We start from the raw sequence: 25,894 nt of genomic DNA on the forward strand, positions 1-25,894 counted from the left end.
TTAGCTTTGAAATACAAGGATGAAAAACTGATGTTTGAATGGACCTCCTTTTAATAAACATTAAGTGTTTTGGCTTGAACTGCTGTTGATTTCTTCACAATAAAACCATCAGCTTAAATATCAAAAAGAGAAAGTTATAATTTAAACGTGAATACGGACTTGTGTAAATTTGTGTTTCCTTCTTCCTCTTGTATTTTACAGTAAACATCTATGTATCTTCTCACACCAGCGTACAAAAACCTGACACATGTAATGATCACGGTGCCTACCCCACAAAACATGCATACAGAGGGAGAAAAATTAAGGATTTACAGGATGAATCATACCAACAAGCGTGAAGAAGCATTAAGTTGCTGTTTTGTTTACACACCTTGCTCTTCTAAATAGCTAAGAATTACCTTTGTAACAAGTTATATTTTGCACAACAATCAGAATATTCCGCTACAAGAATCATAAATTCGAGGTTACTCTAAGATGAAAAATGAACTTGTGGCCCAACAGGTGAAAGTAACTGCTTCAGACAACTGAATTAGAGTTGTATGCTGGTTTTGAATTAAGACTTCCAGAACAAGTGTCGGTAACAGGTAGCTTACCTTACAAACAGACATGATGTTAATGTTGATCATTTTGTCAATTGTCTGCAAGAAAGCAAAAGATTTGTGTTTTGTTGTAAGCTTGTTGAATAACATTTACACACCCTCTGGGTTGCAAGTGCTTGAATAAATTAAACCTTACTCTTCTACATCCACCTTTACTTTGTGCCTTCTTGCTTTAGTATCAGGAGCAGTGAAGACTTTCAGAGCTGTCTCTGAATTGTTTTTCACCAAGTTTTATCCCCGAATAGGGACTCCTGCTAATAAAAACCCAACATAGATGTATCTCATTGACACTGAATTTCCTAACACCATTTGCAATATTTATGAACTTTAATAAATTATGATATTTCAGACATGTTCATATATTCATGTTTATATTGTGCTCCTCACCACTTCATAACATTGCTTCAGTGCTTAATTTTCTAAGCAGAAAGCCCCAAACCACTATGTATACAGTCAGCTACAGAGGGTTTGGAAACAAAGTCATATACCAGTGAAAGTGTTGAAAACCTGCAATTACAAAGTACTCAATGCAAGCACAGTTGTCTCTACATTACCAAACATCTAAAGGGGTCACATTTAAGTTTCAGAATGGTGTTCTGGAATATACAGTGACCATTTGTGAGGTTGCTTAACTCCCTTTGATCACTTAAAAATCACCCCACAGGCTAAAGAGGCTCAAGAACAACAGACAGATGAGACCACGGACAAGAGCGGTGTTCAGTTACTAACCAGAGCACCTGAAATAGAAATACACTCTGCCACTGTTCTTCATTTGACATATAAAAAACACTGCTCAAAAAACTGAGACTGCCCTCATCTCAACTGTACTGCGTTGCCTATGTAAGGCTCTTAGGACCCTTTTGGCTTAATTCTAATCAGAAAACCTTTTTTTTTTTGTGTGTGTGTGTGTACCTTCATCAAATCCTGGTACTTCTGCCTTAACTATTAAGCATTGAGTGCTAACGATGAGAACACTGCAAAGAAAGAGAAAAACCACTCACCTTATCCAGGTCTGGAACATCAATGAAATATTCAGGATACGAATATGAAATTCCCACATTGTTTACTGAAATGAAAGCAAGAAGTTTTATTCTAATTGCTTCAAATCTGATTTCTGATGCTCTAAGTGTGACTTTCAAATAATTCTCTTAAAACGTTGCAGTCGAACCACTGCACCCCTCCAGTCAAGTTTCCTTAACTGCAAATCCACTTGTACATGAGCGGGGTGCAAGAGCAAGTACACAAGGTGTTTTTAGCACAAATGTTATTGCAATGGTTTCTGTGGTGTCCCATCTAGCCCACCACAGTGGAGGAGAGGGAGAGGAGAGGGAGAGGAGAGAGGACAGTAGGTGGCAGCAAGAGCCCAGGCGCTGCAGCTCTCCCCGACAGGCTGGGGGAAGGAGGAGGCACAGCTCCGAGTGAGGAGAAATCACATTAATGACAGTCTCCGTACATTAAGCAGCCTGTGTTTTTGACAGAGCCTCTGCCTTTAGAAATGGTTCCTGGTTTGCTCTCCCTGGGCGTTTGCAGACCTGCTACAGGGAGATCCATCGCAGGAAGCTGCTCTCCTGTCCCCCTCCCCACGCTCCTCAGATCTGCAAAATCCCTCCCCATTGGCAGCATTAAAATTAACAGAGCGAATGTATTAATTACTTAAACCTGATTTTTTTTTTCTCCCTTCAACGCAACACTTCAGCCTGGCAAGGTTTTATTCTGAGCCCTGAAACCAGCATTCATTCTCCAGTCTCAACCCAAGTAGTGGAAAACTTCTGGTATCATTAGAAAACAATGCAGCTCTGCAGCCTCAGTTTATTCAAACTTAATAAAGCAGATTGGTATGGAGACAAAAAACAAGCAAATGGGATCTCCGTTTCCTAAGTATCTGTTGTTCATCTTACGCAAGTGAATCTTGTGACATTTGGTTGCTGTGGTAACATTTTACATTTATATAGCGTCTTACACCCCAGAGGATCCTAAAGTGCTATATATGCTCAGCAGCACTGCTCACCTCTAGGGTAGAGTCTACAGGGGGGTAAGAAACACATTTAAAAGGTACTGATGCTTTTTTTTTTTTTGTGTGTGTGTGTGTGTGTGGTCGGTTCAGGTTGTGTTTTTGAATAGCCCCTACACCTGTGCCAAAAGCTGTAATTTTTACACCCAACGTGAAAGCTATTTAAGCATCAGCAGACGTTCAGGACACGCAGGCAACATGCAGTAGAGATTCTGGCACAAGTTCTCATGCTTCATTCACAGATTTTCTCAAACAACGGCACTTTTACCCCAGACCTCTCAGTATATCTATGGAAACCTTTAGCTGATTTGTCATAATGTTTTTTAAAATTTTAACTTTTGGATAATCTTTAAAAAGAAAGGAATCAAGGAGAACAGGGTTTGACAAATTCCTAACAGATGTTTGTTACATTTACAGACATAAGTTTTAAAAAGGAGCAAGGTCCAATCTTGTTATTTCCAGAGTAAGAGAGATTTTTCCCCTGGTTTTCATCCTATATTAAACCATTTTTCAGTCCATCTCTCTGGAAAGGATTTTTGCCATGAACTGCAGCAGAGTTTTGGGACTATCTCTGGTTGCTCGTTCTAAATCCAGCATATCGCCTATGACTTGTGTTACAGGGATGGTTGCACAAAATTCACACCCCTTACTAGAAACTGCGACCCAGTTATGTACCCTTCCAGTTTTAGCCATCATTTTCTACCGGATGATATTTTGCTGTAGTTTCAAATGATTTTTTTTTTTTTTAATGGTTTTCAGTTTGTAAAGGCAGATTTTACCCCAAAAGAACTGGATAACAACAGGATAAGATGCTGTCCAGCTCTAACTCGTTTCGAGAATCACGGGGATTTAAGAACAGCAAAAGAAAGATTTCCCACCTCTGCTTGTTTAACATATTGCTGTAGCTAGCACATGTTCGAAGTCACTGACAGACGCTGTTTTGAACACACAGCAAAAACATTATGCAAACTCTTTTAGCCTTCGTACGTGGGTGAGAAGAAGCTTCCAAATAAGAAGTTTACAAGGATTTCAATCTGTAAGTTCTTTAGTTAGACTCGGTGCAACTATACAATCAGAAGCTCAATCTTCGGCAGTATATGTGGAGATTCCTGTGTCTAAGTGCAAGGTTAAAAAATAATTACCATAGATCATCAGCAACCGTGCTATAGTGCCAAGGGTTCTCATCGATATTCTTCTAGATGAGACGCAAAAGAAGAAAATATGCTGTAACCTGAGAACTCATCCCTTGTGGTTCTTCTCATTTAAACCCATGTTTTTTCTCACAAAGACAAGCAAAACAGAGATTTGCAAAAGCTATGTTCTTGATTGCAACAAATGCTACAGAATTTAAAATATAAGGCACTAAAGCATGAAATTGCCACAAAAAAAAAAGGTCTTTCTAGAGTAGCCATAGCCTGTGCTGAAAAATTACACTGATAAGTGGTTTGTGTTAATACAGCTATATCTGGGGAAATAAAAAATCCTACGTATCATGTAATCTGATGATCTCAAGCATGAGACCTACTAAAATTGCAAGTGAACATCCTGCTCAGCCAGAAAAAAAAAGGCATCTGTAAACCTGCATTGGCAAGGGCTGCAAGAAAATGGTGAAAGAACTCAGCTAGAGAAGACACGACTCTCGAGCATTTAGTTGCTATTTTTACCATGTTTTTAGTCAAGGTGCTTGTGCAAATAACCAAGCTCTGTTTGAAGAATGCCATTTTCCTGTAGTAAGCTGACAAAAAAAAACTGAAACAAATTCACTGCTTTCGTGCCCGAAGTCTATAAAAAGTCAGATTTTCATGATTCTGTGCATCACCGTAACTTTAGCACAGTCTAACAAATAAAAAAGCCTTTTCAGTTTGGATACATACCTCACATAGTAAAAGATTTGCTGCATTTTGAGATATGTACATGATAAACTATTCTGTTGCAATTGCTATGTAACAGACAGCTTGCAACAGATCAGAATAAACATTAATTTTTAATCCTCAAAGTTTCTTTGGAAATTATATCCTTCAGAAAGAAAAAACGAGGTATCCACAGCTCTATCCTAACTATTCTACACGCAACATGTTGGGTAGATGGTGGCAGCTGCCCTTACTCCAATTTTAGGTGGATTTGAATTTTTATAGTAATTAAATACTGGATGTCATGAGTTGCACGTACTCAAATCTGTCAGAAGTATTAGGGAACATTCTGTGCTTCATCATTTAATTACAGCATTTTTAAATTGAGTTTTTATGTATACTATTTTCTTGGGCATTATTTGCAGGCATCATAAAGCAAGATCCATCTATTAGAAACAGAGCTCATATACAATATTACCACATGTGACAAATTTATTTTGAAATATGCTTTTAAAAGAATAGTTCTAGCTCCAATTACTGCACTTCAGCTTAGTAAAACGAGTTTTGTAGTAACAAAATAACTTAAACAGATGACATACTGGCAGGCATCTGAGCCACAGGACTTCGTAAAAATGTCATGCCTTATGTTTAGCATGACAGGTTCCCATCCCCATACTGAGAAACTGTATAAATCTAGGCTATGCACAGGTAGGTGTGCTTCCACAGAAAGAACCAGAAAAAAAAAAAAAAAAAAAACCAACAATAAAACTGCCTCTGCCCCACAGCTCAGGTAAGATTCAGGTTATGGCTAATTTCCTCTTAAGTCACAACAGACACCTTCCTGAAATGACTTTGGTTCTACATTCTGCGACGTAACAGGAGGGATCACCTTGTCTTTTCAAGGACTCCCGTAACACCTACACTTCTGCACGTCACAGGCCACGCTCGGGCTTATTGCGCTGCTGCTAGCAGGACACCAGCTTCCCAACACGACCAGAACGCACTTAAAACTTTTGAGACAGGAGACAGTTACTTGATGCTATACTCTAATGATTAAATTTCAACAGCTCTTTAATTAAAAGTTACCAGCTCTCCCACAGGGCCCTACTGCTAAGCTGAATCTAAGTATCTAGAGCTTGCTCAGATTCTGAGACAGCATTGGGTCAAGTAACTGTGCGTGCAGTCACAAGCTAAAGGAGCCTTTAACAATTGCAGAATAACACATCAAAAACACTCAATAAGCCTCAGTTCCTAGAACCTGAGCACACATGCAAGCACCAGCTCGTGTAGTGCATCATCGGGGAGCTAAAAAAGCACACTGAGCATACGGTGACGTAGTTTTAGTCAGGCAAATGATTAGTTTTTGTGAATTGTTTTCAAAAAAATTTTAAATGTGAAAAAGTCAGTAAGCGTGTCGAAACAAAACACAGCATGAAAGATTTAGAAAGACAAGATACAAACCTAAAACACCGATCTCCAGGCCTTCCAGTCCCGCTTTGATTCTATCATAAATATCTTCTCTCTCTCCGAAGTCTGCCACGATAACTTTTGTTTCCACACCGTACTGCTCCGCTAGGAAAAAAAAAGTTAAAAACTTTGAAGTAGTTGAATTATTATTCAAACACTAATACTATATCAGTTACTGTGTTTTTTACACACTTTTTTAAGCAATTAATATTATACTAACATTTTCATGTCTTCAACAGGAATCCTTGAATTTTAACGTAACCTGCTTAAGAAGTTTGCAACATTAGGCTGCTTCTGTTGAGAACATGCATTGTCAAATGATTCAGCACGTTTTGTTTGTAAAGGACCGTGAAAATGGCAAGAAAACAAATTATACAGGTTTGCACAGAGGCCAAAAAATGCTGAAATCAGAAAATACACGTACACAGCAGTGCCCAAGTACAACTTGACAAGGACACTTTCTTCCAGCTTATGGCAAATGGTAAACGAGTGGCTTCAGATTGAGCAAAACTATTCTTTATTGCCCTCCATTTGCATTCTCACTTCCAATGCCTTAAAACGTTTCAAATATTTAGTGTTTTGAACACAGAGAGAGCAGGGAACTTGTGGGTGAACGAGAGCAGAGCTGTGAGTTCAGTCACTCTAAAACCATTCCTATATGCTTTTATCTCCTCCTTTAACACAACAGGGGAAATACATACAACCAACTGCATTTTGAAATAGAAAAGGGAAGCAAGTATTAAAATTTCCTCACGTAAAGAGCAATTCTGCCTCCATCAAGCTAGATTAATTACATGTAATTAACATCAGCACGATGTCCTCTCGGACTTCAAAAGAACAACCCAGCAGCTTAACGCTGAAGCATTTCTGAGTTTTGCTGCACCTAACTTCCCACCCCGGCGCTCCCCAAGGCGGCTGTATACATCTCAGGGAGGATTTTGCAGCATTTTGCCCCCACGGCCATTCATAAAAGTGGTGTCAATTTGAAGGAAAAGAATCATTCACAAAAAGATTAGAAGCAGCCAGCTTCCCGTGATGCTCTTTCCCATTCAGGGGAAGTCGCAGCTCCCAGGATTCTGCCGTCCATTCATGCAGAATCATGAATCCACCGAACTCGCTGGGCTCTGGCTGCCTCCCTTCCCCCGCCAACATCCCTCCTGGCAGATGAAATTATTTCTCCTCCTTTCCCTCTCCCCACCCCTCAACCCCTTCATCTCTCGTGAACAGCTGCATTGTTTAAAAATCCCCCGAGAGATGTTGCTATGTGGAATGACGACGTAAATAGCATTAAGCCCCTACTGCAGCAGCAGTCTTGTGATAGCGTCAGAAGAAAATCAAGTTCAACATTTGGGGAGGGGGGGGCTGTTCTATTTTTGGGCACAGCTGTTCTAATATTTAACATACACATTCAAATTCTTACAGGACACCGAATTAAAGGCAACGTTGTAGGCACATCAAATATGTGCAAGGGGACTGGGCGGGCGAAACCGAAGGAGAACACTTCCACACACATGCCATTTTAAACTGTTTTACTGTATCTGCAGCTGTCCTCACAGCCGTTCAGATGCTTCATGAAATGCAAGTTGTTTAAAGGACCCGAACACCATCCTCACAGATTTGCTCAGTTGTTCCTGGCCCTTCTAAGCTAAACACTCTTCATTAGGATTGTTACCGATTTGTCCTCTACGCTTTTCGAAATCACTACAGAGATGCTGAGAGGAAGAGTTAAGAAAAAAATCGTAAGACCTAATGCTATAAATAGAAAAAAAGAAAAAAACATCGTACCACAGCACATATACGATCACTTCTCCAAGCCTTGAGAAAATTAGCCACTGCGTCCAAGGTAGCTGCGCAATACCCCTACAAAAACAGGCAGCACCCTTTGTGGGCTGATTGCAGGTAACAGATCGAATAAAGCATCCAAAAAGCAAAAGATTGCCTACTGGTATGGCCAAAGGACACAATTTTTGTGCAGCTGCTCGCTACAGACAGTCCAGATTTTCCTGTCCCAGCAGCAGGCTCCATGCACTGACCCAGCTCTACCTCCCCATCTCATGTAGCAGCCTGGCACTGTCACTTTCAAGTCCCCACACTCAGCCCCAGAACCTGCAATAGGTGGTAAAACCCACTTGATTGGAGAAAAGAGTAGCAGACATCTGGCAAAATGGTTCTGTCTCAAGTAACGATGCAGACAGCATGAAGTCACTGCTGTGCAAGCTTGTGCTAGTGGTCAGAGCACAAGGTGCAGGGCAGAACAGGTGTGCTTTGCTCTGTAGGAGCACCAGAAAAGGGGTTTTTCTTATCTTAACAATTAAGATGCCTTCAAAGAGATGGGCTAGAAAAGACAGTGGCACATATCCTTGTTTTATCTGCCAGAAAGACTGAGATGAAGTGCAACAGAGGAAGAAGCAAGAAGGCTACCTCCTAATCCAGGATAACTAGCTGTGACTGGACTCTTCTCCACTCAGGAGGAGAAAACCTCAGCTCCCTCATAGAACTCAAAGACCCTGAAGTACTCAGGGGCCACAGGGAATGAAAGCACAAACCATTTTTTGCAGTCAGCAACCAGAACATCTGAAGCAGGTGATACTATGTGCCTGCGTGTCCAGCGTTCTTGCTGATGTATTGACAAGCGGATCTGGTGTTTCGTCTTTGGGACTGGTGCTTCAAGTGCTTCTTAGCACAGGACTGAGTACACTCGCACTTGGAAAAGGAATGCTGTGCTACTCTATTAGTTCAGATTGCATAGTCTTCATAAGCTCCTGGTTTTAGACAATGTTGTGTAGAAAAATTAAAGATCATGGAAGTTCTGGAGAGCAAACTTGATTAGAGACTCAGCCCGACATATTAAAATCAGAAAGTAATTTGGTAAGTTCAGGATATTAATTAAAAAAATATTCATTTATTCATACGTGATTTAAGTCATCAGCAGTTCACAGGAAAATAACATCTACTCCTACACAGATGTGACATTACTGTTTACTTACAAAAGCAAGGGAACTGCACAAAGACTGCTAACGAGCAGATGAAGCCTAGGAGGCCCAGAGGAGATCTCCAGGTGCCACCTGAAGTTAGTTCATGGCCAGCAGGACCAGAAGTGAAGAAAGCAGCGTTGAAAGGGGAGTACTACTCAGGAGAGTGAGCGTGGTGCACTTCAGCAAGCAGGTAAAACAGAAGCAGGAGGAATTGGGGCAGCAGAGAGATGAATATAAAAGTAGAGAAAGGACAACTCCGTGGCAGAAACCACACCAGCACCATCCTGAGCAGCTGCAAAGACAAAACCTGGTCTCTCATCTATAAAATGAGAAGCTATAACCTCACTAGGTGAAGCAAAAGCTCTTACCTATTTTTCAGGTAACTCCAAAGGCCAGATGTGGGTCTGACTTACAGAAAACATATCCTTGCTATGCAAGGAAAACGTACATCTAAATGATTAAGCTAACTGCAGCACACCTTTGTTACAGGAACAAGTCAGGTGCAAAATGGTACCATGTTACCTGCAGTACTGGAAAAAAAGGATCATGTTGGAATTACAGAAGTGGAAAGTTACAGTGATCTATACCCTAAATAAAGACCAATGAAGTACTGTAAAGTGGCTAGGAGGTAACACTTTAAAGTTTGGGTTTTTTTTGGAAACTTAAGTAGTTGAAAGCAGCAGCCCTCCCTAAGCTGATATCTTGGTTGACAAGCTAAAAAAGCACTAAGGAAATGAAGTTTTCACACCCAAATAAACCGTGGTTGAAAGAATGTTCACCCAGAGGAGTAGCCTGGCGTACCTCTCTGCAAACGCAGGCACACCTCAGCCTGTGGTCAGGAGCAGCAGCGCTGTTTACATGACAGAGGCAGCGTCAGTGTTAATGGGATCTGTGGTCAAAAACCCTGCAGGAACAGGAAAACTAGAAGACTGTCCATAAAGAAAAATAATAGTAATAATGTTAAAAGCATTTGGCTACAGCAGCATGATTTATGCTGCGTATTTTGAAACAAATCCAGGCAGCTTTGCAACATGGAGGTTCAGGATCAAGCATCTGAGGTCCACACTAAGGAGGTATTGGGAACAGTGACTGCAAGCTCAGGGTTGCATTCAAAAACTCCTGCTAGAATAGGAGCATCTCATCTCTTTACATTGTCTGATAGAAACATCACCGCCACAGTGAGGTGGTAAAGAAACTGCTTGAAACTCCTGTTACCTTTTTTGCACTTGGTCCTTAGCTTCAGGATGGCCAGAGACGCAAACAAAGCAGTGGCAGGAAGAGACAGAAAACAGCTCTCCACTCTTCAGCACACGGCAAAGAAATTTGGTCAAGTAAAAGTAAGGTGATTCATCTACCATTCACAAATGAAAACTTCATCTTTCCAGTATCGTGGCAGTGGCAAGACTCACACTAACCCAGTATCCAAGCCTCTAGAAGCAGAGTTTGTAATCTTGCAATACCTTCTAAAGAAGCACAGAGATGAAGTCAAAACATGAAAACCTCCTGCATGTTTAGTACTGCATCTATGCACAGCAGCTATGAAGAAGAATTTAGGACTATAGAGTGGCTGCAGATAGCTCTACAATTTATTTATTTATTAAGGCAGAGGCGTTTCTTTCAGGAATGTATCCACTCTGGGCCTCTGTTTTCCAGGACCATCAAATAATTTTGAAATTTGCGACCTTATCGCTCTCTATAGGTACCTCAAGGGAGGCTGTAGCGAGGTGGGGGTTGGCCTGTTCTCCCACGTGCCTGGTGACAGGATGAGGGGGAATGGGCTTAAGTTGAGCCAGGGGAGTTTTAGGTTAGATGTTAGGAAGAACTTCTTTACTGAAAGGGTTGTGAGGCATTGGAACAGGCTGCCCAGGGAAGTGGTGGAGTCACCATCCCTGGAATTCTTCAAAAGACGTTTAGATGTAGAGCTTAGGGATATGGTTTAGTGGAGACTGTTTGTGTTAGGTCAGAGGTTGGACTCAATGATCTTGAGGTCTCTTCCAACCTAGAAATTCTGTGATTCTGTGAAATAACTTCCAGACTGGTGAGAGCAGGTTGTCGCTACACACTGATGTTATTCCCCATACAGAAGCACTTTACAATCAGCCAGGTATAACAAGACCTAGTTTTGTCTGGTCATTTTGTAGGAACTTAGGACTGCAAGGTATGAGCTTTCCCTTACAGAAGAATGGTGACCTGCTGTTAATGAAGGTTTTAAGTTTCTCACTATCTTGGACTTCATTCAGTAAGATATTTGAAATGGGATAAAAAATATAGACACAGTGAAATACAGAATAACCAGAGGCACCTGGGGACACCTGTTTGGAGAAAGAAAAAAAAAAAAAGCAGAAACCCTGGAGAACCTGCAATGCCCTTCAGAACAAGATCACAGTAGCGCAGATGGAAAAAGTGTGATTAGAGCAAAGTCCCTGGAACCACCAATTGCCAAGTCCACTGACATACTGAATACCTAAACCACCGGCCGTTCAGAAGAGACGGGATGTCCTATTTGTGCAGCTGTACTGTACCAGCCCTTGTCCCAACGGACAGATCACACTTGTCTCTTCTGTGAAAAGTGGAAGAGGAAAAAGGAAGAGGAAGAGGTCACTGCTGACCCTAATTCAGAGGGATGCTGCACAAAGGAGACACAACGTAAGAGAACATGGGTGTTCAGAAGGGCAGCAGATATACAGCAGAAAATAGGTATCCAAATGGAAACCCCTCTGTAAGTTATATTTCTATAAAACTCTGAAATGGTGTACTGGTGACCAAAAGAATAATGAACAGTTGAAATGTACCTAAAAGAAAGCTCTGTTTGCACCTGTTTTGCACAGAAGTCTCCGTGTAGGAATACCATACTGCATCAGTTTCTGTATAGCATCATGAGATGCCTACCTACGATTTAACAGAACTTGTTGTGTTAAAACACACTCTCCAAAGCATGTGCATATACACATCTGGTCAAGCACTGAAGAATAGGGCCAGACTCCTTTCATTCTACTACACAAGCAACACTGCCAGGGAATTCCTTCTATACTGTACTAATTGCACAATGTCCTTTAAAAAGTGAATACTTAATCTAATCACATCCAAGAGTAGAACCAAAAAAAAATGTCAGACTTTATTTATAATGTTAAAATGGTTATACAGCTTTAAGTTTCAGTACACACACACAAATCAATTCCTCACTTCTCAGCTTTGAAAGAGACAGAAAATGGATTTTAAAGCCAAAGTCCATGAACCCTTGAGCCATATGGAACATTTAAGTTTTTATAATGTGCCGTCACTGCAAAATATAGGAAGAAAACGTGCTTTATTAACACTTGCCTCTATTTGCTCCCCTGAATCCCATCACATCAAAATACATCATTTCTAAGATACACTTATCAAGTCAGAAGAACGTTCTTAGCAACACACAGGTTCAATCAATAAGCCCATTCACCCAAATATTATGCTCAATATTGTAAGCGTTCCTAAATCAAGCTTGCCCCAATTACACAGCTAACTAAAAATACAGCATCAAGCAGCCTGTGAAAACAGCTGCACACGCGAACAGCCAGGGGGGCTGCACAGCCAAGCGAGGCCAGCGCTTCCAAACGCCAACGTTATTTCCGCAGGAAACACAAGCACAGCTTTGCTGCTCGCTGTGCACCCCTCCAGTTTGCTGAAGTGGGTCTGCAGGTAAGGCGTGGAAGATGCACCCACGGACAGAGAGTGTGACTGCCCTTGCACAGGTCAGGAGTGCTGCCACCCACACGTCTTGTCTCACCTTGACGGCGTGTAGTTGTCCTCACTGCTGCCTTACAATATCCACTAGGGCTGAAGTTTCACAAAGAATTTGCTAGGGTGCAACCGCAGGCTGGTCCAGAAGTAAGCGCAAGGAGAGGTAGGGGAAGATCAACATTACGCGACAGACAGCACAAATTCAGCTCCTTCCCTCCTGCTACTTTCACCTGCCCCCACAAGACTTTTTTTTTTATTATTATTTTCATTGATGGTATTGGGTTTTACACGGCATGGCAAAAACTATTTTTAGTTCACTAAAGGAATGACATGCCATTTTAGGAATGGCACATGGCCTATTTTGAATACTTCCTATAATAATTGTTACGGTGTGATTGTGACAATGTATATGCATGATGGAAATAAAGCTGTTTTGTTTAAAAAAAAAAAAAAAAAAAAAAAACACTTCTGCAAATAAAAATCTACATTCTTCAGCCCCTGCCATTAAAAGCAATGGTAATGATGGCCTCCCTCCCCTTTTTTAACTCCTCAGATTCAAATTGAACAGACTGAACTCCAGAATGACCAGAAGAATTATTTAGTATGTTATTTAGAAGATTATTTAGAAGAATTTAAGAGTCACTTACAGAGACAGAAAGGTATCATACTAGGGATTAATAAGAAAATAAATAAATATGCCTTTACTCTCAAGACAATTTCAGGACATTTAAGTCAGTCACTCCGCATGAATTAAAGCCAACAGCTTCTCACTTATTCAGTATTATTTGTTAAGTCCCTGATAGTTTCATCTGGGTTTGGCAGCCACAGAAGAAAGTGCAGTCAAAAGCCTGGCACTTAAAAGCACAGACTTCAGGGTTTTCCGAAGCATTAGTTGCAAGAGCAAATACATTGTTAATTAGTCCAATAATTGCATAAAGTACATAAAATTGCATAGCACACAGTTCAGCACTGGAAGCACTGCACATGTTGGCTGCAATACTTGTTTAGCATACTTGTATCCATTAGTCAAACTATTTTAAACGTTATCTATTTTTTATATTTTTTTTTCCCTGAAGAATCTGTAGTGAAAAACAGATCAACTGAGTCTCCTTTCTCTGTGTACAACCAGTAACTGTCATTATTTTCCTTGCCACAACACGTTCCTGAAAAACACAGAGGTGGCTATCAGCATTTCTCTAGCTGTTAAGTCTGTTGTGGATTTTTACAGCCTTGACAGACAGAAAGGACTTGCTGTAAGGGAATTCAACTTGCTAAAGAAGTCACCTGTGTAGTGAAGTTGTAGAAGGAAGACAGCACTGTGTGGATCATCCAGTCCTCTCCTTGTGCCAGAGAACTGGTCCCTCTTGAGCCTCTTAGAAGCCCTGATTTCAAATCTCTCAGACAATAGGATTTCCACCCCTTGCCTTAAAACAGATTTGCAATGCAGGCTTTCACTTAGTGAAAACAATCCAGTATTCATTTTCCATGTAATACTAAGTTTACTTTGTTGCTGAAAGTGATAAGCAATATATCGCAACTTGTGTGTTACCAAAAAGAGCTCTCATTTTTGGCAGCCACAAAAGCATGCTACAAATAGTTGGGTTTCTTTGTGTTGTTTTTTTTTTTTTTTTTTTTTTTTATGTGGTTGTTTTTAAGCAGAGAGAGTCACTAAGTTTCTGTGCATTAAAGAAAATGCAAGCTCTTCCCCACTCTGCTATTGCCAAGCCGAGGCAGCAGTGACCCTGAAGGCTTGTGGGAATAACCAATTCCTCCTGCTCCTTTAGTCGGGATTACGAAACTCCTGAGCAAGTCAGCTGCCCTATCAATCTAATTAGCTATCAGCTAAAATGTTATGGCTCAAGACACCAACAGGACAGAGTTATTCCTGAATCTGTAGACACAACATACACAGCATTTAAGGTGTGGAAGAGGCAACTTCGGTTGGAACTAACAGTCAAAGGAAATGCAAAGCACCTAATTCACATCTAAATAAACTTTACACATTTTCTTCTCCTGGAATACGTGTGTTCACATGCACGCAACACAACAAACACTGCAGAGCAGCAGTCTCACTGCTCTCTCAGCCAGCACGCTTCCAGTTCTTCTGTCTGGAAGAGAAGCCCTTGGTCCTGCCACGTGTGAAGAAAAAGCAATGATTTGCAAGAATTTTACTGGTCACCTGCAGAACGTTTTACTCTTGGCTTTTCCTACCTTGTTGCTGCCTCAAAATTCCCCCAAAGGGTGGACTTGTTCCAGGACTGCATTCTGCAGTTTGCTGGACACCTGTCAAATATTTCTCTTCAAAGATTCTGGTCTTTTATTTATTTATTTATTTTACAGAAATCTGGGCAAAGTTTCACTGAGAAAATATAAGAGAAACAGACAAAAAAAAAAAAAAAAAGATGGACTGAGGGGAAAAACACAGAAGCAGGATTCTGTTTAAAAAAAAAATTAAAAATAAGCTACCTACACAATCATTCTTTTACATGTCACGTTGATAGTATGCAGGGTTCCTCATTCAATTTGCTGAAAAATTAATAAAAATTTGAGTGTGAATCCTCCATCAGCTCTCTACAGTGTCTGACAGCTGCTCCTCGAGTAAGTGGCTGGGACGATTCACGACAAACCTATGGGAAATGATCTTCACTTCATCCAAGGGAAACTTTTTTCCAAGTGAAGACCAAGAGCTCATTTTGAATCAAAGATCCTTACGGTATAGCATGTGAAATGTGACTTCAGTGTACCAAGACAACTTCAAAATATTTGAAGCCATTTTGTCAAGTCCAAGAAATACAGGAGGATACAGAGAACGTCAAGCCGAAGCTAGCTCAGATGATGGAAGGCTGCAAACATTAATTTACCTTGAAGTATATCACAGAAGGTCAGAATAACTGCCAGACACAGTTAGTCTTCAAGTTAAGCTCAGGAAAGCGAACCTTGTCAATCCTATGCAAGAAAAGTAAGAAGATGATGTCCCCTTCCTCATCGAGCATGTCTGCTCCACAGCCTCCTCTATTAAATTCAAATACTTCTCCTTGCCTCTCAGAGTTGGTGGGAAGGATTTACCAGGGCAGGAGGGTGGAAATGCCAGCGATGGGCCAGAGATCATGTGGCAAAGCACTCCAAGGTAGATGCAGCTGAGCAACGGCCTGGGAAAATTTGTGCAGAGGACAGATTTGCCAGAGCAGGTCACTGGCCATTTGTATCAGTAGATCACAGCAACACTTCAGGCATGAGCAAACTGATCAGCATCAGACCCCCTTCAGAATGCCATCCACAAATTTGTTATCAAGAAAGCTGGGAAAAAAAAGCAGTAAGACCCATCTGCCTAGGAAACAGAAGGAATGTTTCTGGTTTTGGCACCACACCCCACTCCTTCCTTGTGCTTACTAGCAATCACACCAGAGCAGTGTGAGCATGCTAGGTCCCAATTCCAAACAGGAAAGCTATCAGCTTGTGATGCAGCTGAAGTTTCTGGATTACAGAGCAGTTCAAGATGAATCTACCATGACCAAGCAACTTCCAGAACGCTACACACTGAGGTAAGGAAACAGAAGTAAATAGTCAGCTAGCACAGCTTTTACAAAACGTAACAAGCAAGACCTAAAAATCAGTGACTTAAGGTACAAAACCATCAAAGTTTTGGACAGCAATTCTTAAGTAGCATTGAAGATCGGAAAACAATGATTTGCCTTTTCTTGTCTCCTCACAGCTCATGCAAAACTCTCCTACCTTTTCTGTGAAGCCACCAGCTAAGAATGTGCACCAGTACCAAATTCCTCTTTTGGCTATTTCCCTACAGGCAAACTCTCTTTACAGCGCATTCCCTGCTTGAGTGTTTAACGTCATAATATAACAGACACCTTAAAAAAGGTTGTGGAACATTGATGTATTATTATGAACTAAACTAGACCTAGGATTTTGCAGAGTGAACCTAGTAAGTCAGTGTTCCTATAATGATACTTTAAAGAAAAATCTATGCAACTTTATGTAGATGCAGACCGCAATCACTTAAAATGAAATTCAAAATCTTTTCTTCTTTCTGTGGCCTATCACTGACAGGACACAAAAGAGAATATCCTTTTTGTATCAAATCCTACAGTGCCTAAGCATTCTACAAACAAACAAACTCAGCTTTCCAACATGCTTGTAGGAGACTTTCCAGCGTGCCTGAAATCTTAAAGCACTTCATCCACTAACTTTCATTGATCAAACTGAGCTACAAGTTCAGAACAGCTGGCTTTCTTGTTACACCAGTACAGCCAGTTTGATGTGCACATGCAGACACACACACAAAAATCTACTCAGATCAGCTGGCATTTACCATTCATGAAGTCCCATCAGCACTTCTCTTACAACAGTGCTTATGCAACTTGTGCTTTGTATGCAGATGTAACTCCTGATGTAAGTACATTCAAAGAGCACAAGAAAGGATTCTTCTGAAAAGAACGAGTGTACCTGATCCTCAGAAAGCTTCTCATTATTTGTGGCAGAGGGCATCTAACCTGTTGCTAGTATCAGTAGGACTCTGGTCAGTGAAAATGACAAAGGAACAGGAACATGCATGGCTCACACAACTCAAAGAACTGGGACTATTCAGAGTTAAACAGCCATTCTGCTTTCAAGTGATTAAGGGTCATTACTTGAGACGATCAAGCTCAGCTCTGTTTGAAGAACAACCGCAGGACAATCATGAAAAAGTTTAAAGCTACCTTAGGAGTCTGCAAGGGAAGCAGCCAGACAGATAAAGAATTACCTCTTAAAAAAAAAATACAAAAAATGCACTTTCCCACCTTATATATGACAACATCTGAACAGACTGCAGAGATCACATGAGCCTGAAGACAAGAAAACCTTGTCCAGCTAAAGCCTATCAGGATCTGAAAGCACACTTCAGACATGTTTGATTATGCAGACTACCCTAATCCTTTAGCATATGCTACAGTGAACAAGGTATACATTTCACTAGCTCCGTGTTGTCAAAAGAATGTTCTGAAAACCCAATATGAGTCATCTCATTTCAGAATGGTTTAGGAAAGAAAGCAGAAAAATGTTTGGGTGAGGCCTAACGGTAATTATGTATTACAGGCTGCTCTACAAAGGTAGATGTACTTATTTTTTAAAATCTGAGAAACTCTCCTAGCAGCCATCATTTCGGTGCTGCAAGCTCAGAGCAGTAGATTTATCTGTCTTGTCAGCATCATGCTTAAGTCCCAAGGAGGAAGAGATTTCCAGACTGGTACAGAAAGGGTTATGACCGCTTTCAGGAGGCTTGTCATTTCACACTAAAAACCATTTGATTCCAGAACAAGATATTTGTAGATACTTTTATCCATTACATTTGCTTAGCAAGACACCTCTTCACAGCGTAGCAAAAAATGCGACTGCGTATGCCCACATATGCAAACTACTACCCAGCTACTGCAGTCAGCCACCAAAAAGACTGTGTGGTTGCACTTCCTTAGGTATTTGCAGTAAGTTTCAGTACTCACACAGGTTACCTGAGCAGTGATAGCTCTACTCTGGCATTTCCCCTGTGACTACATTGACCAGAGTACCACAGGTATGGTCAGTCACTGCAGTGACACCCTGAAATGCAGGATGCTGTCGAACAGGGATAATTACTCCCAAACTAGCAGAAGGTAGGACCTGATGCCATCTGCACTCTAAGCATGCTCTCTACCACAGATACACACACAAAGACTTTTCTGTCAAGGAAACTGTTTCATCCTACGATGGACACTACAGGTACATACATTTAAACCCATCCAGAGAACTGCATGCCCTCTGTTTTTCAGCAAACTAGTAAAGTAGTCATTAAACAAGCTGAAGCCCTTGAGTGACTTAGTCATCATCACATTCACTACGCAACCCATTACAACTTCGTAGAGGAGAGTTTGTTGAGGTTACTTCTAGACTATACTTTATAGTAAAGCAGTGCCACTAGCAAATTTAATAAACATTTTAACTGCATTATTTTGGCTTGAGTCTGTTATGTCCTTGGACAGACAGCTCTTACACTTACCCATATTATGTACACAAACCATTTAGGAAAATATGAAAAAAATAAGGGAGGGTAACAGAAGCAGGATCTTAAAGGTTTTGGTACCCAACATTATTATACTGAGAGACGTGCTTTATACTATATGACTCCCACTCCTGCTTATCAAAACCCTCTACACGCAAGACTACATTTCTCACTTTATCTTGACACACTCTGCATAAACTAATAGCTTCACATTAAATCTGCCTTAATAAAAGATGTAGATTACAATATGAATTCTTGTGCATTATGGCTATACTTCGGTCTGGTTGGAAAAACATTTGTCAGGAAGAGACACGACAAACCTAACTGACCCTGTACAAATAGCAATTTTACATTTGTGACTGGAATACTTAAGTTACTGAGTGGGTTTTTTGTTTGCCTTTTTTTTTTTTTTTTTTACATAATCATTTACTATATACTTACTGAAGAAATAATCCCTAGAACAGGTTCTTCAGCACATTCGCTCATTCCCCATATTCTAATGACTACACACACTTGAGCCCATTTGAGCTCACAGCTCTTAAAAATGATCTTTGAGTAGTTTACCCAAAACAAAATGAAAATGGAAGGAAAGTGAGGGGAAGATGACCACACCCACCCACCCACCATAAATGTGCCTACTTGGTAATACAATGAGAATCATAAGGAACACGTATTCAACGACTGAGTTACAAAGAAAACACCTTTGTGGTTGAAGCTCATTAAAACGAATTTGCCTCAAACTGCGTATTTAGGTGAGGTAACAGCTATACGTTTCTCTTCTCATTATGATTTTAGACACCTACTATGGCAACAGGTGGTATTTTAGTCTGATCTGGCAGGCTGTTCTTTCGCAAGACTAACAGTCTTTGAAGTATGTATTCCAGAATTAAACTCTACTGTTCTCAGAAGTTAAATAACACCTGTAAAATTAAAACAGCAAATTCTTTACTATTTACATCTGTAACATCTGCACTGTGCACAAGAACTTTTTTTTTGTTTAGAGCTGTATATATTAGCCTGTAATAAATTCACATGTAGTCGCATTTATTTTATTTATAAACATGCATGTGACATTTAGAAAAGAAGTTTTCAACTCACTTATTTCACTAGCAACCTGGTCCAGTTTTTCTTTTGACCTGCTGATTAGAGCCACCTTCATTCCACGCTTTGCTAACTGAAACAAAACAAAAACAGGAGACATAAGGATGGTCATAAATCGCTTCCAAATTAATACCTTAATTACAGGAACTGCATGATTTGTCAAACATGGTAACAGTATTTGAGCAGCGGATTTGAAAAATTACAGTTTCAAATAGAGATATGAAGGAGGAAACAGGACAAATACAGGCATGCTACTTCTTGAAATTTCTTTCACACCAAATTTAGCATCTTGTCAGTCATCCCATACAGGGGTATAAGGCACATTTATACAACAGAAAACCAACAAGAGATGTTTTACAGACCCTTCCCCATACTGCTGCAAGTCCAAGCAAAGTCATTTCCTACAATTAAGCTTAAAATGCCCACCCATGGTCACCTGAACATCTGTGTTGCAAAATTACCCCAGCACTTAATACTTCTTTCCTTTATCAACTGATTTAAGAAGGATTCAGGCTCCACTCTTAGTTTGTGCTAATCATAGGTATAAAGGTCAATTTACTCACACAGTTCTTTTAGGGAACCCACCTGTGTAAATTAAGCTGTGGCCAGAATATATCCCAGTCATCAGATCAGACCTACCTCTGCATGTTTGTAATACGATCTAACAACTCAATTTAACAGACTCTGCAGAAAGACAGCTATGTATCTGAACCAGCATGGAAAATAATAAATGATCTTTCTATTATAACTGCCCATTTCAGTGAAAAGTAAAACCAATATATCCTGTTGTTATAGGCACATAGTTTACTGGAACAATTTTTTTTTTTTCCAAGTCAGCTCTAGACTGCTGACATGATGTTTGCTTTCTTTCAGCAGTCATAAACTCTGGGTTCACAGGTTACTTAACCAGATACCTTAACTGTGCAAGTCTCAAAAACAGATCAAGATCAAGTAAAGCCATGCACTTGCATCTCATTAGCAGACTCTCAGCTAGTTTGAGAACTTCCACTACAGGAGCAAGCTTGAGAGAAATCGCTGCCATGATGACACTGAAGGGATGCACTGAGGAGCACACCCTAAGTCTGGAAATGGAAACCAAACTGCGAGACGAATTATCTAAGTACAGAGCAGATAAAATGACCATGGAAAGAATCTGTAACTAGGAATGAATACCACCTAAGAAAACTAATCAATCTTGGAAAAAGATAGAGTGCTGGCTGACAAGTTCTCTTGCAGCCTGATGCAACTTGATTGGTTCCTGCTGAGCCTCTCCAAATATTCACTGGTAGAGGCTGAGTGAATTGAAACAAAACACACCAGTCCAAAGAGCAAGAGATCCTCTGAGATTCCAGTAACTAATTACGTTTTTTACATAAGGAATGAGGAAGACCCAGTTGCTTTGAAGATAACCTGCCATTATACCTGGATCTTCAGCTGATGGCCCTGGGATCACGAGAAGCCTGAACAGGAGGACCTTAAACTAATCACAAAAATTAATCCAGAGTAGCATACAATGAGAAGATGCTCTGTAGCTTAAGGATTAATTGATGCAAGCAAAAGTCACCATTCTAAATTGAGTTGGTGGATGTAGGTGTCTAATTTCCATAAACCCAATATTAGTAACTACCACATTTTCTACTTCAATAGCAAAACATAGCTGCTGTTAAAACCCTTTCTCTCCAAAATATACAGGAACGTGATTGACAGCCCTCCAAAGCAGAGTTAAAGCTCTTGTTAGAGCATGTATAGCAAGAGGATCTACAAAAAGCAGTACTAAGGAGATGTAGATGTGCAACGCAGTGTACTCAACTTGATCACAACCACTAGCTTATCATGAGCATACAAACATGTCTAAGATTAGCAAAAGCAAACAGCAGAAATTTAATCAGGAGTACAGCAATAAAGGGGTAATAAACAGCAACTCCTGAGTATATCCTTTAAAAAAAAAAAAAAAAAAGAACATGCACTGCTTTGGAACCTTGACTGAGCACGAATTACCTGGGCAGAGAAGAACACTTACATTTACCAGGCCACTACCTTTCATGAAGAAATGGTCAAGCAATGAGAAGGATATTAGTGCTGAGCAAGGACTAAAGGTTTAAATACTATAACAATGAAAACTATAAAAACAGGTTATTGCTTGGAAAAGAAATAACCAGAGCAGAGTATAACCAATGAATCCACACAAACTTGTAACGTTCTTCCACCGATAATCGGTGACATTGTCAAACTTTTGAAGAGAAGATTCTCACCACAATTATATTTCTCACTTAAACTCCTCCAAGGAGAAGTAATCTGCATGATTATATTCACAGTTGTGAATGCCCGAGCAGCTGTATGCCAGTGGCATTTATAGTAACCTGAAGGGAATTCCTAGAATAAAGTCAAGCCTTTGCTGGCAGTCTTATGAAGACATCCCTGGAGTTAATTTGAAGATTGAGAAGCCTTTTCAGGTATTCCATATTTCACCTGCATCCACTCTTGACTTCATCAAGGATTCTTGATCCACCTAAACTACCAATGGGTAAAATGTGTTTTATTGTACAGCCCAAGAATGACTACTCATAACCTTTGGGGTGCTCTGTGCCTACAGCAACTACAGCAAAGAAGCTGAAGCATCAGTGCTTCCCATCAAGACCTCATACTTGTGAACAGCTTTCCTGCTGTTTCAGAGACACCAGCAGAACCTAAATCAAAGCTGCAGTTTCAGTTGCCTGATAACCTAACACATAAGGCCCCAATGAATCTCCCGTGATATTCAGGGGGCCATCTCCCACATCAGAGGACTTCCTTCCCCTGGTACTAAGCCCTGGGCACAGTGACCTGCTTCCACTCACTCAAGGCAGTTATTTAAGTGTTGCATAATTTGTTACAGTGCCATGTAACTGCGATAATTTGGCATGTATGAGCTGTCAGCTCTGCACAAGAATCAGGTGCTCTTGACATCAGACTTAATTCCCTTTGCAGCCAACTATCCCCATCTTGACCTTGCAGGGCAAGGTGCTACAATCTGCAAAGCAAAAAGGAACCTAGGAGAAGGGTGCACATGTAGCAAGGCACACAGGATGGAAGGGAAATCTGAAGGGTGAGGACTACCCTTAAAGAGGAATGGTACTTCCCTGTGAGCACTGCAGAAAAAAAAAAATAAAAAATATCCAGAAACGAGAACCTCTCACAGCTCATCTCCTCACCCAAAGTCATGCTGGTGTTTCAGAGAACTCAAAAAAAAAAAAAAAAAAAAAAAAAGAGTACAGACAGGCTCACTTTGATACCAGTGCTGGAGCTGAAAGTTATTTTTGCTATAAATTGTTGTAGTCAGCACTATTTGTCATGATGTTCTTCTGGGCTTATAGGCTAAATTGCCCCATACTAACAGGCACTTTCTGTCTTAAGCAATATGTTCCGGTACCATATTTGGAGCACACATATCCATCAAGAGCAAAACTACAGTAAAAGGGAGAGAAGTAAAACCCAGGCTTCAGAGACTTCATGAGCTATAGGGAATAATTGGAACATACTGCAGGCAGATAGAGATGCCATTTAGTCAATGCCTAGAAATACTAGAAGGAAATCCCAAGGGCTAGGGAAGTTAAAATTATAGTAACTTAAAAACTTAACAGTAAAAACTGAAGGACAAGGTCAGGGCTGAAGACAGAAGAAGTCAAAAATAATGGAAAGGAACGAAAAGGGATCTGACTTTTGGCTGGTCACCCGAGGGAGACAATTCAAGAGACCTCAATGTCACCATCTATGTACGTTAACGTAAGGGAATAAGGCTGCTGCTTGATATCTTGCCAAGGATCAAGAACACCGTTCCAAATGGTAGGAATTCTTACCTCTTTTGCATAGGCTTTTCCAATCCCATCGGTAGCTCCTGTGACCACTAGAAAAGAAAGATGGATATCCATTAGTTGCTTCACAGACAGAACTAAAATGGGTGTTCATTAGGCTATGCAAGTACTCATCCCAGCCAAGAGACACGTGGGTCTCTGGAACAGGTGTGCAATTTAAAAATTTACTAAAGCTCTGAGGGAGCTCACACTAGCCTGTCCATATATATGAAAGCAGAGGAAGGGAGAGTTAGGAACCTAATAGTTGTTTCCAGAATTATGTTCAGCACCTCATCCCATGCCAGGTTTCTGTCCCCCTGTGCTTCTTCAGAAGCTTTGTGGCTTGACAGATTTCTAAAAAGTCATTTAACTGAAAAAGCTCAGTTATGACTACTAAACCTGCTCTCAACTTAGTTTTTAGTATATAGCAAAATAAAAAGCTTCTTAAAGCCTGTGAGAATTCAATAAAACAAACATTTTACGACACGTCTCAAAGCAGACGGCATCTGCTGAATGACTCCCCAGCAGTTTTCAGACCCCTGTGACCATCGTGCCTACCGCCAGTAAGTGTGCCTGACTGATGCAGCCAGTCGCAAGCTGGGCATCCAGAGTTCAAACTTTTCCACTTGTGGGTGGACTGGGATCTGTGTCAAGCCTCAAGTCTTTCTAGGATTCCTTACCACATGCTGAGAATCACTGAGTGACTCAACATGCCATTAGTTTGACAGATTATTCCAGGGCTCTCACCACACCAGTAGCTGATCATCTCAGTGTACTCACTAAACAGCAATTCCTCCACCCAGAAGCTGCTCCTCCAGCCACTGTTTAAACAAGCTAAAAACTAGACGTGCCTGCAGGTGACTCGATGCAGGTGCCCCTCACCGCTCTGAGTACTACCCAGACATGAACGCACACATTCCTACATTTATCCCTCCCCTGGTTTCCAAGTTTAGTCGCAAGATGCCGTAGCTGCAATACGGCAGAGATGCCCACACAAGCACATCCTGCAGGCACAGGCTGCCGCAGCTACCCGAGTTGTAGCTGTTGCCTTGTCAGCCCCCACTAATTTCACCGAGAAAGCCCTACGTGCGTCTCACGCTGCTTTGCCGCTTCCTATCCCACTATAATTAGGCAAGTGCAAGTAAAATCTCTTTGTAGAAACAAATCCACATTTAGAAAGGTCCCAGCACTGGTCCAAATGATGGGAAGAGGCAGACCTTGGAGAAAACACCAAGACTACATTCAAGGCACCCGCTAGCTGGCAGCCAGGCTTGTGTCAGTATTGTTACCCACTTATCCAGGAGGCAGCACAGCCCTGCAAGACGATGCCTTCCCTTTAGTTCAAGGACTGCCAGGCTTCAATTTCAGCATTGCTGACCTCAGGCTTCACATGAAGCAATAATCAATTGTGATAATCCATAAACAAAATAATGAAATAGGGAAGAACATAGAGAAAACCTGCACCAGCACCACTCCCTGCTGGTCTTACAGCAATAATTGGCCATAATTCAAGTTGGCCCAATCTGAAAAGCATTCAGCTTCAATGACTTTTGGAAATAGGTTGCCTCCTTGTTCCAATTAGTGATGCATCTACAGAGCAGCCCCTCCACCTAGCACTTGTTGACAGTTTCTCATCCTTCCAATTCAAAACTCATGGACTTAAAAGTTTTGCTCCCAGATAGCAAGCTCAGCATTTTTAAGCAGTGTTTTGTTTTCTGACATCCCTCGTTGGTCAGCCTCTAGCAACTGAAGCTGAGGAAGTGAGGAAGTGCGCCCTGTAAGACAGGGACTTAGAAAAGCATCTATAACACTTCAAAGGCTTACTAGAGTGCAAATACAATCTCAATCCCAGATTTTTTCCCCAGTTTTTCGATCCATTGCTTAAGTAAATTGTAGTAGAATTGGTTGGAGCATAAGGCTTGAGCTGGAGATCAGGGTGTTCAAACTGACCTACAAGTAACAGGACATTTGCTCCATTTTTAGGAAATTAGTATGATCCAGGTAAATGATGAAAAACACTGTAAAATCCCACCAAAAAGAAGAAACTCTTGGGCCATGACTTACATTAAGGTGCGCCTATACTGGCATGGAGGTCAGCACTGGAGAACTGTGATGGCAAGCGCGGACAAAAAAAGGGCCCAGTCCAGCCAGCAAGCTGCAGGAACTCCCCACTTACAGGGCCCTACCGAGCAGCTTGCTGGGTCAGGAAGGCTGCCCAAAGAGGTACTTTGGGAGCAGAGAGCAACGCTTACACCTGATGTTCTGAAAGCAAGGAGACGGGAGGGGTGAAGGCAACCAAACTGGACAAACGTCACA

General features: G+C 40.9%; 1 protein-coding gene across 1 annotated transcript in view; it reads right to left on the reverse strand.

Moving 5' to 3' along the window:
• The window catches only part of HSD17B12 (hydroxysteroid 17-beta dehydrogenase 12), a gene marked incomplete at its 5' end in the record, with an annotated part of 74,977 nt that overhangs the window by 25,623 nt on the left and 23,460 nt on the right, over window positions 1-25,894 (reverse strand). The window contains 5 exon segments of the mRNA XM_084521313.1: window positions 594-638; window positions 1,601-1,665; window positions 5,922-6,032; window positions 19,746-19,821; window positions 23,585-23,631. Coding sequence (XP_084377439.1) covers window positions 594-638; window positions 1,601-1,665; window positions 5,922-6,032; window positions 19,746-19,821; window positions 23,585-23,631 — 344 coding nt within the window.

This window comes from Aythya ferina, assembly GCF_964211825.1.
Source record: "Aythya ferina genome assembly, chromosome: 5".
Classification (NCBI taxonomy): domain Eukaryota; kingdom Metazoa; phylum Chordata; class Aves; order Anseriformes; family Anatidae; genus Aythya; species Aythya ferina.